This window comes from Urtica dioica, chromosome 2 (assembly GCF_054948205.1).
Source record: "Urtica dioica subsp. dioica isolate 48M chromosome 2, U.dioica_male_clone48M_v1_H2, whole genome shotgun sequence".
Taxonomy (NCBI): domain Eukaryota; kingdom Viridiplantae; phylum Streptophyta; class Magnoliopsida; order Rosales; family Urticaceae; genus Urtica; species Urtica dioica.
The window spans coordinates 55,540,092-55,554,575 of record NC_142757.1 but is presented as its reverse complement, the minus strand read 5'-3'; the positions used below and the strand labels follow the sequence as shown (position 1 = coordinate 55,554,575).

The 14,484-nt window shown below is 40.7% G+C and overlaps 1 protein-coding gene across 1 annotated transcript; it reads left to right on the top strand.

The window, feature by feature from the left end:
- The first annotated feature begins 12,762 nt into the window (after positions 1-12,762).
- Positions 12,763-14,241, top strand: LOC149405887 (UPF0481 protein At3g47200-like). The gene has a single exon (XM_089607892.1). It carries the CDS (start codon positions 12,763-12,765, stop codon positions 14,239-14,241), a length of 1,479 nt encoding a protein of 492 aa, XP_089464018.1.
- Positions 14,242-14,484: the final 243 nt, after the last annotated feature.

Genomic DNA, 14,484 nt, shown 5'->3' with positions numbered 1-14,484 from the left:
CACACCGTCGAGGGAAAAATGCCATCTAAGTTTGTCGGGAATCCCATCTTCACTCACCGGATGGCGAGGATGTCCTCCGCGTCTTCATCTTCAAACATGGCTCGTACCAAGACTTCATTAAACTCACCGCCATTATGCTTGAGTTCCGCCACGCGCATATCCTCCGGAATAAGATACACCTCGGAAAGCGCAGAATTATGGGGCCGGGGAATCCAACGATCTCCCATCACATGCACCGATTCCCCGTCTCCGATTCTCCATCTTGTACCCCTCACAATAAGATCTTTGCCCCACATCAAGCTCCGCCAAATAGAGGACCCATTCGGCTTACAAACGGCGTCAAGGATGTTCCCATCGGGGTAGTAGCTCGCACGGAAAACCCTCTCAGCAAGGTTGCCCTTATTACGCTCAAGCCTCCACACATGAAACGGCAACGGGGGCTTGATTGAACTGCTCTAAGTCCCGAAATCCCAACCCTCCGTCCTCTTTGTGGACCGCCAATTCTTTTCACTCGCGCCAATGGATCTTCTTCTCGTTCTCTTTACTCCCCCACCAAAATTTGGCGATGATCTTGTGAATGTCTTTAATGAGTGTCTTCGGAAGGCGAAAACAACTAGCCACGTACCCGGGAATAGCTTGGAGGACTGCCTTGACGAGAACCTCGCGGCCGGAGTGAGAAAACCAAATCCCCCTCCAAGATTGAAGCTTCTCCCAAATCCGATTCCGTATGAACGCGAACAACTCACACTTCCTTCGACTCGAGAAGGTGGGCAACCCGAGGTACTTCATGTGGTACGGGCGGTGATCGAGACTCCGAGGCTATCGACAACCAAGGCTCTAGTAGCGTCCGGAACGGAATGACCAAAGCACACATCGGATTTCACGAAGTTAACGGCTTGTCCCAAGGCCGCGACATACGTCGAGAGGCACCGGCCCACCTCTTCACTCTCCTCGATGTCAGCCTGGAAGAAGATCAGGCTATCGTCGGCGAAGCGCAAATGCGAGACCCGGAGGTCCCCTCTCCCGAATCTAACCCCATTGATGAGACCCCTTCTTTCCTTTTCAATGAGAAGGCGAGAGAGACCTTCGGCGCAAAAAAGGAAAAGAAAGGGGGAAAGATGGTCCCTTTGACGGAGACCCCGTTCCGGGATGAGGGAGCCTTGGATCAAGCCGTTGACATTGAACGAGAATCTTACCGAGGAAACGCATCGCACGACTAGCTCCACCCATTTAGAGTCAAATCCCAACTTCACCATGATAGCCTCAATGAACGTCCATTCCACGCGATCGTAAGCTTTCGCCATATCGATTTTCAAGGCGGCAAATTTACCGTTGCCGAACCGACCCCTCTTCATGGTGTGGATGCCCTTGAAGCACACCATGAAGAGAAACGTCCCTTGATTCTCCGAAATAATCACGTTCATGATACCCTTCAAACGAGAAACAAGGCACTTTGAAATGATTTTGTAAATGACATTACAAAGGCTTATAGGACGAAATTCATTCACTTTAGTCGGCTTATCCACCTTAGGGATAAGGGTGATAATGGTGTCGTTGAGCTCCGAGACCGGGCCGCCGTTGTTGAGAACGCCTAAGCACAAGGCGGTCACTCGATCTCCCATCACTTTCCAATTTTTTTGGTAGAAAGGGGCGAGAAAGTCGTCTTTACCGGGCGCTTTGATGGGGTCCATCGCAAAAAGGGCAGCCCTCACCTCCTTGTCGTCGAAGGGGCAAAGAAGAAGCTCGTTCATAGCCGAGGTGACTTTCGGCTCGACACCAGCAAGGGCCGTGGCGATGCTACCCAACCCAGGTCTAGAAGAGCAAAAGATACCTTCAAAGTACCTCGAGATCACCTTCTCGCACTCTAAGTCTCCCTCCCTCCACACCCCGTCATCATCGAAAAGGCCCGGGATAGTGCTCCTCCTCTTTCGCGTAGTCGCCTTACGGTGGAAAAGTTTTGAGTTCTTATCCCCACTCTTCATCCATGCCATCCTACTTCTTTGCCGCCAATAAATCTCATCCTTCTCGACGAGCCCATCGAGAATTCTTTGCTCACGCCCGAGATCTCCCCGACTCCCCTCCGCCCAAGATTTACATTATGGGGACAAATCTGATTAAAAAAATATATATACTAATTTTATAGCAAGCATGTAGGAAAAGAATTTATTCAAATAATATATATATCTCATTAATTTAAGCTGAAGATATGTAAAATTAATTTGATAACGTGTTTGGCATCTCCTTCTTTTTGTGTAGGGCATTTGCAATCTTCATCCGAATCATCAATGCCTTCATGCTGATTTCGCCATAACGAAAAATCACCTTTCACATCAAATCATTCTACTTTAATTCGCCTTAGGCTCATCTTCGTTTGTCTTGATTGTCGAGGTAGGCTCTAATATCAATTGTTGCGACAATCTCAGATTCAAGCTCTCAAAACCAAGATACCTTGAACTCCAAGTAAACTTCCAATCGCCATGCTTCAAAACAAGATCACGCTAAATTAAATATTTGACATGAGTGTTTTTAGTCCAGTTCAGTCGTAAATGACCTAATTCAGGGTCTGATCTTCACTATCAACGAAACACAATAAATCGAGTATTTGAACTAAAATCCGAGAAACCCTATAATTAGTTCAACACTCTCTATCTCCTTCTATGAATAAAACCTAGTGGAAAGTGTTACAAGTCATTACTGTGTGCAACGCTATCTATTTATACCTGATATAAACTAACTTAAGTCCATGTCACCACACATTAATGTTGGATATGATCCCATGGACACCTGCACTTAAAATAAATAAAAAAAACCCCCGGATTTTAACTAGCACAACCGATATCTAACGATTTTGAGTTCAATTACAACACTCTTGACCTTTTATCCCCAATGACAACAATCCTAGTCTCTTCAACACCTCTTCGAGCTTCACGAGTCCGAGCCCTCGAGACCCAACCGCCGTAGTCACACTACAACAAATAGAGCCATTACCGACGATTTTTTTCGTCGGTAATAACCCCTTAATCGTCGCTAAATCTTTTTAGCGACGATATTAGCGACGATTTTTATCGTTGTTAAATGTCCGTGCCTAAATATATTTAGCGACGAACTAGTCGTCGCTAAATCTTTAGCGACGACATTAGCGACGATAATGTCGTCTCGAAATGTATAAACGAAAACATTTTTTTAGTTTTGTGAAATACATTTAGCGACGATTTAGTCGTCGCTAATTCGCGCGGAAAATTTTCCCGCGCTAATTAGCGAAGGAATATTCGTCGCTAATAAATTCAGTCATTACTAGAATTAGCGACGACTTTGTCGTCGGTAATTATTAATTTTTTATTTTTTTTCGTTTATGAAATTCTATAATGAAAATTCAAATAAAAATCAAATTATATTATCGAAATCAACTTATATATAAAATCCAGTTACGATTTCGATAAACGAGAAATATGTAAAAATACATGCAAATAATAATCTGCTATACACAAAATATCTACTGAAAGACTAGCTGCGACCTTTGGGTCGTCGTCCTTTTTTTCCTACGCCTCGACGTGAAATGCTCTGCTGGCGCTGATACTCTGCAAGGCTCGGCGGAATAATGTGCTCATCAGCTGACTGACTCGGACCGCCACGGTGGGAGGTCTGGCTACCGTCGGGAGTCGTCTGCTGGCCGCCGGTCGGAGTGTGGACACCGGGCGTCGGAGTCTGCTGGCTGTTGGTCGAAGGAGCCTGCTGCGAACTCTACGGAAATTGGGGCATAAACGAGCTCAGGTTGAGGCCGGGCACCTGACTCTGTATTGCCTCGGCGAACGAGGCGAGGGTCGATGTGAACACCTCCTGCGAGATATATCCTGGATGCGAAGTCCCAGCCTCCGAACCGTAGACTTCGGCGATTTCAGCCGCCATCCGTGCTCCCTGTGGCACCAAGCGTCCGACGCCAGTCAAGTATCACTTCGCGAACCCATAATATCGCGGATCGCCTGCTGCTCTAGGACAGCAATATCAACGTTCGCTCCTTGTTGCTCAGCCTCCGCTCGTAACGTGTTGAACCTATCGACCAGTCGATCCTGATATAATTAACTAGTTAGTATATATTAATCGTAAAATAAGACAAAATAAATATAAACTTACTTAACGTGCGGAGGCTTCAGCAGTCAGCCATTCGGACTTGTCGGACTGATGTTGGCGCTTGTAGTTCGCAAACAAGCTCTCGAAAGCGCATGTCTCGGCGCTCTTCTGCATGTAAATTAAATTTCAACTGTTAGATAGTTTTAATGATTTGATGTATCATATAAACATAAAACTTACGTTTTTCATGCGGTGGGTCAAGAACCCAATCGTCCCCTGTCGAGTCTTCGTCTTCTTCTTCGCGCGATTCGCCTTGTTCTTCGCTTGTATGGCCTGTAATTTAAATAAACGTACACGTAAATAATAAATTATATAATAAAAGAGTAAACACATATTTAACGTAAATGATTTGATTACCTTAAACTCATCGCTCGTATATCGTTGTATCTGTTGGAATTGATCTAGGGTTTAAGAAAAAGTTTAACGCTTCGTTAAGCGGCGGAATTTTAAAAATTTTCTTTTACAAGTAAAACAGTTTTTACTAACCTAGACAAAGTGCAAGCACATGTAAATAAAAACTAATATGAGCATAATAAATTTACTAACCTCTTTAGAAGCTTGAACGTTGATGAGCCTTAGGAAGGTTGATAACGTTCGTCTCCCTCGCAGCACGTCTCTCTTTCTTTCCTCGGCAAGTCGAGCAACCACGAAAGTTTCTATCACTAAATCACTCGAAATAAAAGGAATTAGTGAGTGGGCACTTTTAAACACTACGACTTAAGAACGAGTCTTGAAGTCGCAGAGCTAAACACTAGGCCAAATGAGAACCTAGGTGCCAAAACAATAAAACGAAATTGAATAGAGAGAGTGAGAGAGGATCGGCCAAGTTCTAGAGAGAGAGTCTCTCAAATCTCTTAAACTTGGATTAATGAAACAATGAGAATGAAGCTTCTATTTATAGGGGAGGGATTACCTTCAAAAGGTAGTTTCCTTTTCTCTTTTCCCACCTATATGGACGTCCAACATGAGCCAATTAAGGCCTTGGATTTGTTTCCTCATTTAATTTTTTCTCTCTTGGCCGAAAATACACTTGCTTCTAGAAGCAAATTTGTTTCCTCTTTTTCTTTTGGCAAGTATCTTCATACATTAATGCACAAAATAATCTCTCTTTCATACCATGGCATGCACGAAATTTAGCCTCTCTTTTCCTTGGGTTGGACGAAAATAAGGCTTCTAGAAGGACCTTCTAGATGTTTCTTCATTTGTTCATGACAACATAAGAAAAGCCCACTAAGAATTTTCAAGTAAAATTCTATGAAATGAAATTAATCCTTAAGGCCCAATTACACTAATATGGCTGAGTAATATTTATTTCATTTGTCATCATATGACAATGTCAAAAAAATTTATTGACATTCATTTCGTCCTATGTCCAAAAAGACAAAAATACCCTTTTGACAATTTTCGTAAAATTGTCTCGTTCTTGTTTTGACTTAGCTTCTAGTTTAACTATTCCTACTCGATATGATTTGTGACAGTGACCTCATGGATCCAAATGAACAAAGCTTTAGCTAAATACTTGGACTCAAAAGTTCACAAACCTTTTCCAAGTTTAGCTTAATGTCAACTGACTCCACTAAAGAGTTGACACTGAAAATCTCTCGGTTCAAATAAATTTATTTTCTACTCAAGAATTCAACCTAATTGTAATGAGTGGATCCACAGAATATTATCAGTGTTTACCCTTCATGAATATCATCAGCTAGTCGGGATTTACAAAATTACCATTTTACCCTTCTAGCTGTTATTTCCTCAACTCCTTTGTCGCTTGTGAATAAGTTAGAAACAATGTATTGACGAGGAGCTAACAAGTCACATTGTTTCATCCAAAAGAGTCAAGACTCAATTTGGACACTGGCCAGTTCATTTATTCACACTCCAAGGAACAAAGCATGAGGTGATATACATTGCATTTCAGCAATCTTGTACATGAATTCCATATCTATGAGAACTTCACAAAGTTACTCATGACATTCTCACAACTTAGTACTTCACCAATATGCCTTGTTCGGAATCACATAGTGAGTCCGAACTCTGACTTTCTCAAATGAGAATACATAAGTGTGAAATGGCATGTCTCATTTCAGGATTAAGGTAAGCACGATGCAATTCATACGTAGTGACTTCGAGACATAAGAGGTTAAATGGTTTGTTCTTATCTTGTCTCTAGAAGTGCACTGGTCAATTCAGTACCTTCGGAAGATACCTAGAAGAACTATAGAGTCTCCAACTCTCAATGCCCCATAACCGGACATCATAGATTCTCCTAACAATCGTACTGAGGTCAATAGTCCCTTGACCCTTAGATTGCGAATATATCGTTTTAAGCAAACTACGAAGAGTTTGTTCATGCAAATCTACATTTGTCTCTTCGTAAGTTGTTTAGTTTGTTTATGGACTAAAGACTAATGTTTTATCATAAAGCTTCAAACAGACACGGAAGAATGAATGAACGTTTCAACTTTTTATTAATGAATAAGCAATTACAAGCAAGAGTCTTCATGAGACTTTATTACATCAAATGTACAATATAAGGATTACAACTCTTCTTGTGGGCACCATTGACAACACTATCAGCGTCTCCAATTTGGTGTCGAGCTTAACGGTCCTCGGTTTCAGCGACCGCGTCACCTGTACGCTGCTCTTGCAGTCGATGTCGAATCATGACCGCAATGTATGCATCCAATCGCGAAGACGAGTCTTCGCGTCTCGAATGATTGCCGCATCGACAATCGCCTTCTTCTTCCCGGTTGCGTCACCATCGACTCGAATGTCGTACTTGTCTCGAATCGCTGATCGGATCTCGGCCTCCTTCGCCGGCCCCACGTTCGCATTCGTCAAACTTGGGACCGTAGGCGAGATCTTGTCTCAAACGACCAACCCGAGCGTGTTCGCGAACGTCGCGAGATCCAGATCCATCTTTCGCTCTGGCTGCAAAAAAAAACTGAAACTCCTCGTTATAAATAACGACTTCCTTCACCCCGGGGCGCCGTGCACGCTCAGATCGAATCCCGAGCGTCGGCCCACGCACGGCCGGTTTGATCGTCTCGTCTTCTTCTTCTTCGCCGCCATCGCGTACGGGCGCCGACTCGCAATAATTCGGGAGACGTGCTAAGTAGTCATCCCCGCCTCCGTTGCTTCCAGCTCCTGTAGCTGTAGCCATCTGAAATTCAAAACAAACTTTATTTAGTTATTCATTCGTAATAATTTAAATATGTTAATTTAGTAGTTACATGAAAAACGTTATATACTATCAATCATCATCGTTTGACAAATCATCTTCTTCCATCAAATCATCGTCAGGGTGCTTCCCCGGTGTTGCATCTCCCACTAATAGCAATTGTCGAAGTATGTCGCTCGCCGATTTTCTCACTGGGGGTGGTCGTTTCTCATTCTCTTCCTCATCGGGTGTAACAACGGCAAGAATTGACGATGGTCGCAGTAAACAATCTTGTTTCGAGCCTTGAAAGACGGTGTGTCGTTGTTACAAGTCGGACAAGCAAGGTACCCTTGACCACTCCATCCCGACAAACTGCTTCTCGCTGGGAAATCATTCACCGTCCATAGCAGTACGGAAAACAACCTGAATAGCTCACCAGTCGAACCATCTCTCAACACAACACCGGTTTTCCACAATTCCTTCAGCTCATCAATAAGCGGTTGTAAAAAACGTCCATGTCTTTTCCCGGCGCACTACGACTTGGTATAAGCAATGTTAACATCAAGTACGATGTTTTCATGCATAACCACGGCGGTAAGTTGTACGCAGTCAAGACTACTGGCCACATACTGTACGATAAACTCATGTCACTAAATGGGTTGAAACCATCGGTAGCAAGTCCAAGCCGGACGTTCCTCGGTTCTGCCGCAAACATGGGATATTTTCAGTCGAGCTCCTTCCACGTTGCTCCGTCAGCAGCATGTTGCAGTACAACATCCTCTTTAATGCGTTCATTCTCATGCCACTGCATCTCTAGAGCTGTGTGCCGACTCGCGTACAATCGCTTAAGTCGATCTTTCAGTGGAAAGTAACGCAACACCTTATGCGCTACTTTTTTTTTCCCCCGTCTTTCTTCAGCCACCGACTCTCATTACACACTGGACACTCGTCTAGATTGGCATTGTCCTTCCAAAACAACGCGCAATCGTGTTTGCAGACGTGAATCGACTCGTAACCCATACCAAATCGACGCAATTTCGCCTTTGTTTCATAGTGTGACTCTGGAATCGTGTTGCCGATCGGATGAGACTTTTTCAGTACTTGTAGAAGCTGATCAAATGACTTATTCATCCACTTGTTCATTACTTTCAAATGCATCAACGTGACAACAAAGGAGAGTGACGAATACTCCGTACAACCCTGCCATAATTCTGTGTTCGCTGAATAGGTCATCGAACTGTCCACTATGGTATTCTGCATTCGGGTTAATACTGTCATCGTCACCGTCTACGTCGTTGCGATCTAAGATATCGTGTACAACATCAAACATCCCATCTCCTCTTCCGTAATACGTCTGATACTGCATTACGTCATCTTCTTCCTCCCCGTGAAAGATCCACCTCGTGTAATTCCTCTTAAATCCTCTGATAAAGAGATGATTCTTTATATCAGGAATTTTTTGCATCAACACGTTGTTACACCTCTTGCATGGACACTTAACTCGTCCTTCGATGTTTACGTGTTGTCGGGCCATTGCCATGAACTCTGTCATGCCAGCCGCAAACTCAACGCTTAGACGTTGGTCCTCGATTATCCAATTCCTATTTGGATAACTCCTTTTACCTAAAGATTCAACATTTAAAAATTTAGTTATTTTCAGATTTTATTTTATAATTTCACGATCCTACCGAAATTTCGGCAGAACCTCCCCTATAAACTTAATAACCCGGCATCAAGCTTTTAACTTTAAAACCTGCATAGAAACATCCTAAAACTAACAATAAATCGAACCTCAGTGGTTCGATTACTAAAATACATAATTCATAACCAACTTTAACAAAATTAATTACAATTTCAATTTTTATTCATTTTTACATAATTTTACCTAATCAATTTTAATTACGAATCCTAACAAAATTCTATTTCATAATTAATCTCTAATCCTAATTTACCTATATTTACATATATTTATATTTATACATGTAAATATTTATATCTCTAATATTTATATATCTAATCCTAAATTATATTTATATATATAAATAATTATATCTCTAATTTACATAAATACTTATACCTAATTTAAATATTTATACCTAATATAAATATATATAACTAATTTAAATATTTATACCTAATATATATATATATATATATATATATATATATATATATATATACCGTGTGTGTGTGTACAGGCGGGCGGCGAAGGGCGTCGGCGGGCGGGGAAGGCGTCGGCGGGCGGGGAACGGCGTCGGCGGCGGAACGGCGTCGATCGGCGCGGGGAATCTGTGGATCGGAGGAGAGAGGGAATATTGAGGAGAGAAGAGAGAAGTGAGGAGAGAGAGAGAGACTAACCGGAGAGGGAGGAGCACGGCGACACACGATGGAGGACGGCGACAGAGAGGGAAGGAGGGAGAGAATCGGAGAAAAAAAAATTAGGGCGTTCGCGTGAAATGAAATGGGGGATCTGCGATCTGGGTTTTAAAGACATTTAGCGACGATTATTTCGTCGCTAAATGTTTAGAAATCATCGCTAAATGAACTTACCTTTTACCAGGGATTTAGCGACGATATTATCGTGGCTAATTGTTTCATAAATATTTAGCGACGATTATTTCGTCGCTAATTCTTTTCGATTTAATACAATTGGAGGGATTTTTCCCTCTTCAAAATTCGTCAAAATTCGAAAATAATTAGCGACGATATTTGCGTCGCTATTTGGTTTCATAAATCTTTAGCGACGATATTATTGTCGCTAATTCTTTTTGATTTAATAGTATTGGAGGGATTTTTCCCTATTTAAAATTCGTCAAAATTCGAACATAATTAGCGACGAAATTATCGTCGCTAATTGAAAAGATAACAATTTATAGTTTCCCGCGAACTTAGCGACGACAAACAATAATTAGCGACGATATTGTCGTCGCTAAATGTCTTTGCCGCCAAACTTTGGAATTTTTAACACCAAATTTTCATACTATTTTAGCGACGATAATATCGTCGCTAATAGTATGATTAGCGACGACATATTAGCGACGATTTAATCGTCGCTATTAGTTTCGTAGCTAAATGTCATATTTCTTGTAGTGCAAGTACAAGAATTACTAAAGTGGTACTAAAAGAGACTGATATAAGAGCCCCTCGCGGGTAAATAGTAACCGGATACAATTCTCGGAATTATATTTAGAAAATAGTTTTTTTTTTTTTTTTGACATTTCTCATATCGTTATAAGAAACCAAAAAAGATTGTGTTGCGGGATTTTATTAGACAGGTTTTACAAATGATTTGAGAGGCTAATTAGAAATAAACAAGATTGTTAACAAAAAAAATAGAAATAACAAGGAAGACGGATTTATGATTGTTCATTTTAGTCACGTACTTTGGATATTATAGAGCACCGATTCTCTCTCTAGCTAGTACTACCTTACCTAGTAGGAAAATATAGGAAAAATGATATGAAATAGCCAATTCAAACTATGGCTTTTACAAAATAGTCATAGTTTCATTAGGTATAGCAAAATAACCAATTGAGAGTACTACGACTTTTAATCCTGCCTCGATTAATTTTAATCCAGCCTTCATAAAACTTACATTCTGTCTTTATAGTTCGTTGGGATTAAATTTAATCCAGGCTAGATTAATCTTACTTGGGCTAATTTGTTTATAGTTGGCAAACTATGGCTATTTTGCAAAAGCTTAAGTTCTATTTGGCTATATAGCCGCTTGACCCTAAAAAATATGATAATTAAGAATTAGTAATATTAAGCCAAAAAAATTTTTTAGGACAAGTGTTACTAAAGACTTTCTGTCTTTCTGAGTTTGATTGATGTTGAAATATAAATTAAAGCACACACGAATGGTTATTAGTAGAGTGGTCTATGTTTTCTACTTTAATTGGTGAACAAATATAGGGTTGGTTTCCTTTTTCTTTCCCCTAATAATACTATGTACTTGTGGACCAATTAGGTAAAGTAATTGACGATGTTCATCATAGAGAATAAATTAAGATAGCTGAAAGCAAACCGAGTTCTCCTATTAAAATAAAAAGAATAAAAAAAGTATTTTAATTTTGAATCGACCCGAGATGAGCGGGGGATGTGCCACGTGGAAGACTGTTTTCTTTTTTTAAAAGCAATTGGAACTCCACTTATGCTAAGGGTTTTAAATTTAGAGATAAAGATTGAGGTTTTTTATTTGAGAGACCCCATTGTGGTGCATGTGGGTCATGGAAAATTGAATCATACACATAGACAGATATATGTGTATATAATTTATTTGATGCAAAAAAAAATGTATATAATTAATTTATATCTATATATATGTGTATATTATATATTAGTTATGCCTGTCTAGTCTACTTCTACATTATTTAGTTCAATTTTTTAAGTAAAACATTTAGTTCATTATTATAAATAAATTGCTTTTTATTTTTCTTTTTCTATATTAGTTTAGTTTAGAAGCTTTTAGCTTAGTCATGGGTAGGTTTAAATATTTCCGAGTTAACTGGGAAAAAAAAATTACCAGACTGATCAATGATCATCGATTCAAAGTGAGGTATAATCATAACTATCAAAGGAATAATAATGTTTTACTTTTCCCTCATCTGTTGAGTCAAAATTATGATAAGATTTGAGTACTTTTTTTGTTTTATTTGTTTGTTAGATCTCATCGTTTCTATTATTTAATCAATAGTGTGACTTGTTTGTTTGTCGTAGAGTACTCAAGCACGTTTTTTTTGTGTGTGTGTGTGTGGCTATTTGTGATTTTTGTACAGCGGTCCCATTGATAGGAATGGTTGTTCACTATAAATGCCTTCATCAATGGCACATCTACCAGTAATTAACGCTTTCATATTTATGGCTCTATTCTATAATATTGCTTCTACTTTATGTTGTTATTTATTTATTATCATACTTATCAAATTCAGACCATGACCGAAGAAGAAAAGGGTTGCAATGTGACATTTTATTCCCAACGAGGATGACCTGATTGTCGTCGTCACATTTCTGAGATATATAACCCATAATGAATTGGACAAAAAACATAATATGTGTCGACCAAAAGCCAAAGAGTGAAGGTTACACAGTGAGCTAAAGAGATCATTAACCAAGTTCATATAGAAACGAAGTAAAACATAAGTGGGACTCACTCTTATGAAAAAGCCACGTTCACACACCCTTTGTTGAAGCTCATCGCATTTACACCCACCAAAAGGTACATAAAAGGAAACGTATACTATTTATTTTTATTTTTACGAGGAAAATATTAAATTGATGGAGAGAAATTGTTTGTGAGTTATTTTTTATTTTATTTTTTTTCTTTAAGACCAAATATTTGAGCACAAGGAGCTGCGTCTCTACTTATATTATTTGATTATTGTTACTACAAGTAAAAAAGACGAAGCAAGTTCTCAATAAATCTACGTCTACATACACAGACAGTTGTACATTTTCTTCCTCTTGTTTTGATCATGGCCAGAGAAGAAGATGGCAATGAGATTGAAACAACACACGACCAAACGGAAACAAGAGCCGAAAATGGTCACGCATCAAACAAGAGTAAAACAGAGTTGCTGCTTGATGACTTGGAGAATCAAAAATACGTAACGCGAAGCCAAGTCGAAGAGGACAAATCATCAAAAGTACGTGTCAAGATCCAGAACGTTCCGGATAGCATAAAGCTTCAAGGAAATCAAATACGAAGAGAGCATTATTACACGCCAAGGGAGATCTCGATCGGTCCCATCCACGCTGGCAACGAAAAGCTCGCCAAGAGAGACCTCAAGCTCCGACTTGCAGCAACATTCGTGGAAGATTGCGAAAAAAGCAAGGAGGATCTCCTCGACTGTGTCAAAGACGACTTCGAGGCGATCAAGGAATGCTACGAAGAGAGCGTGGTCAAGCCATTCGATGACGATGGGCTGCTGAGTCTTGTGTTTCTTGACGCTTGCTTTGTTTTGCAGCTCATCCACGACATGGTCGAAGACAAGTCATTCGATGACGATGTAATGCTTGGGATCAGCAGTGGGCTCCTGAATTCTATGGAGCAAGACCTGTTCCTTCTCGAGAATCAACTTCCGTGGCGCCTCCTCAACATTCTCATAAACTGCAGCGCCGAAAAAGAGAGGTTGGAGTATTGCATCTTCAGGTTCATCTTAAACGTGGTACGAACGATAAATCGTTATTCCCTATTAAGACTGAAAGATGATAGAGACCTACATGCCTTTCTCAAAAAGGAGAAACCTCTCGAAGAGGAGAAACCTCTCCACCTCCTTGACCTTTTCCGAAGACAGCTTTTGCATCCGCTCAGCACTAGCCATGACAGCAGAATGCCATCGGACGCGGTGTCCATTGTTTCGGAACGTCCTAGATCCTTTCGGAACGTGCAAGACCTGAAATCCGCGGGGATAAAGGTCAAGTCCAGCAAGACCTCAACATTATGCAATGTTACGTTCTCCAGCGGTTGGTTCTTTAATGCAGCGCTGAGGGTGCCGGCGTTGATTGTGGACAGAGCAACGGTGACGAGGATGCTGAATTTGTTGGCGTACGAGATGTGCCCCGGCAATGAAAGGTGCGGTTTCGAGGTGAGCTCGTACTTATACCTCATGGACTTGCTGGTTGACACGGAGCAGGACGTGCGCGATCTGAGGGACGCCCACGTGCTGAACAACCGCCTCGGCAATGACGAGGAAGTGGCCAGGCTCTTCAACGAGATTGGCTCGCTCTTCAACGAGATTAGCTCGAACCTGCTCCACATCGAAATGTGGAATGTGCGAGCACAGATACAGAAACACTACGAGAGGAAGTTGGCGCGGTGGTGCGCCCAGTTCTACCAAGACTACTTCAGCAGCCCGTGGAAAGTGTTGGCCTTGATCGCTGGTGCGCTCGTGCTCATTTTTGGCGGGGTCTCCGCTTATTATGCTATGTATCCACCTCAAAATGGAAAATAGTCAAATCATCCAAAGCCACCAAGAAGTCGCACATGAGTTTGTGTTTTCCTCTTCTTTTTTATTTATTTATAATTATTATCGTGAGTTTGTGTTAATTTGCAATTTGGTCTCATTTTCCTATAAAAAAAATTAAAAAAAAGGTGGTTTCATTTCTTTGGATAAGAAGGTTTATTTATAAGTTGTGTTGTCGAGATTATTATTGGTGTAAGCTAGAGAAAAGAAGTGGTTTCATTTCTTTGGAAA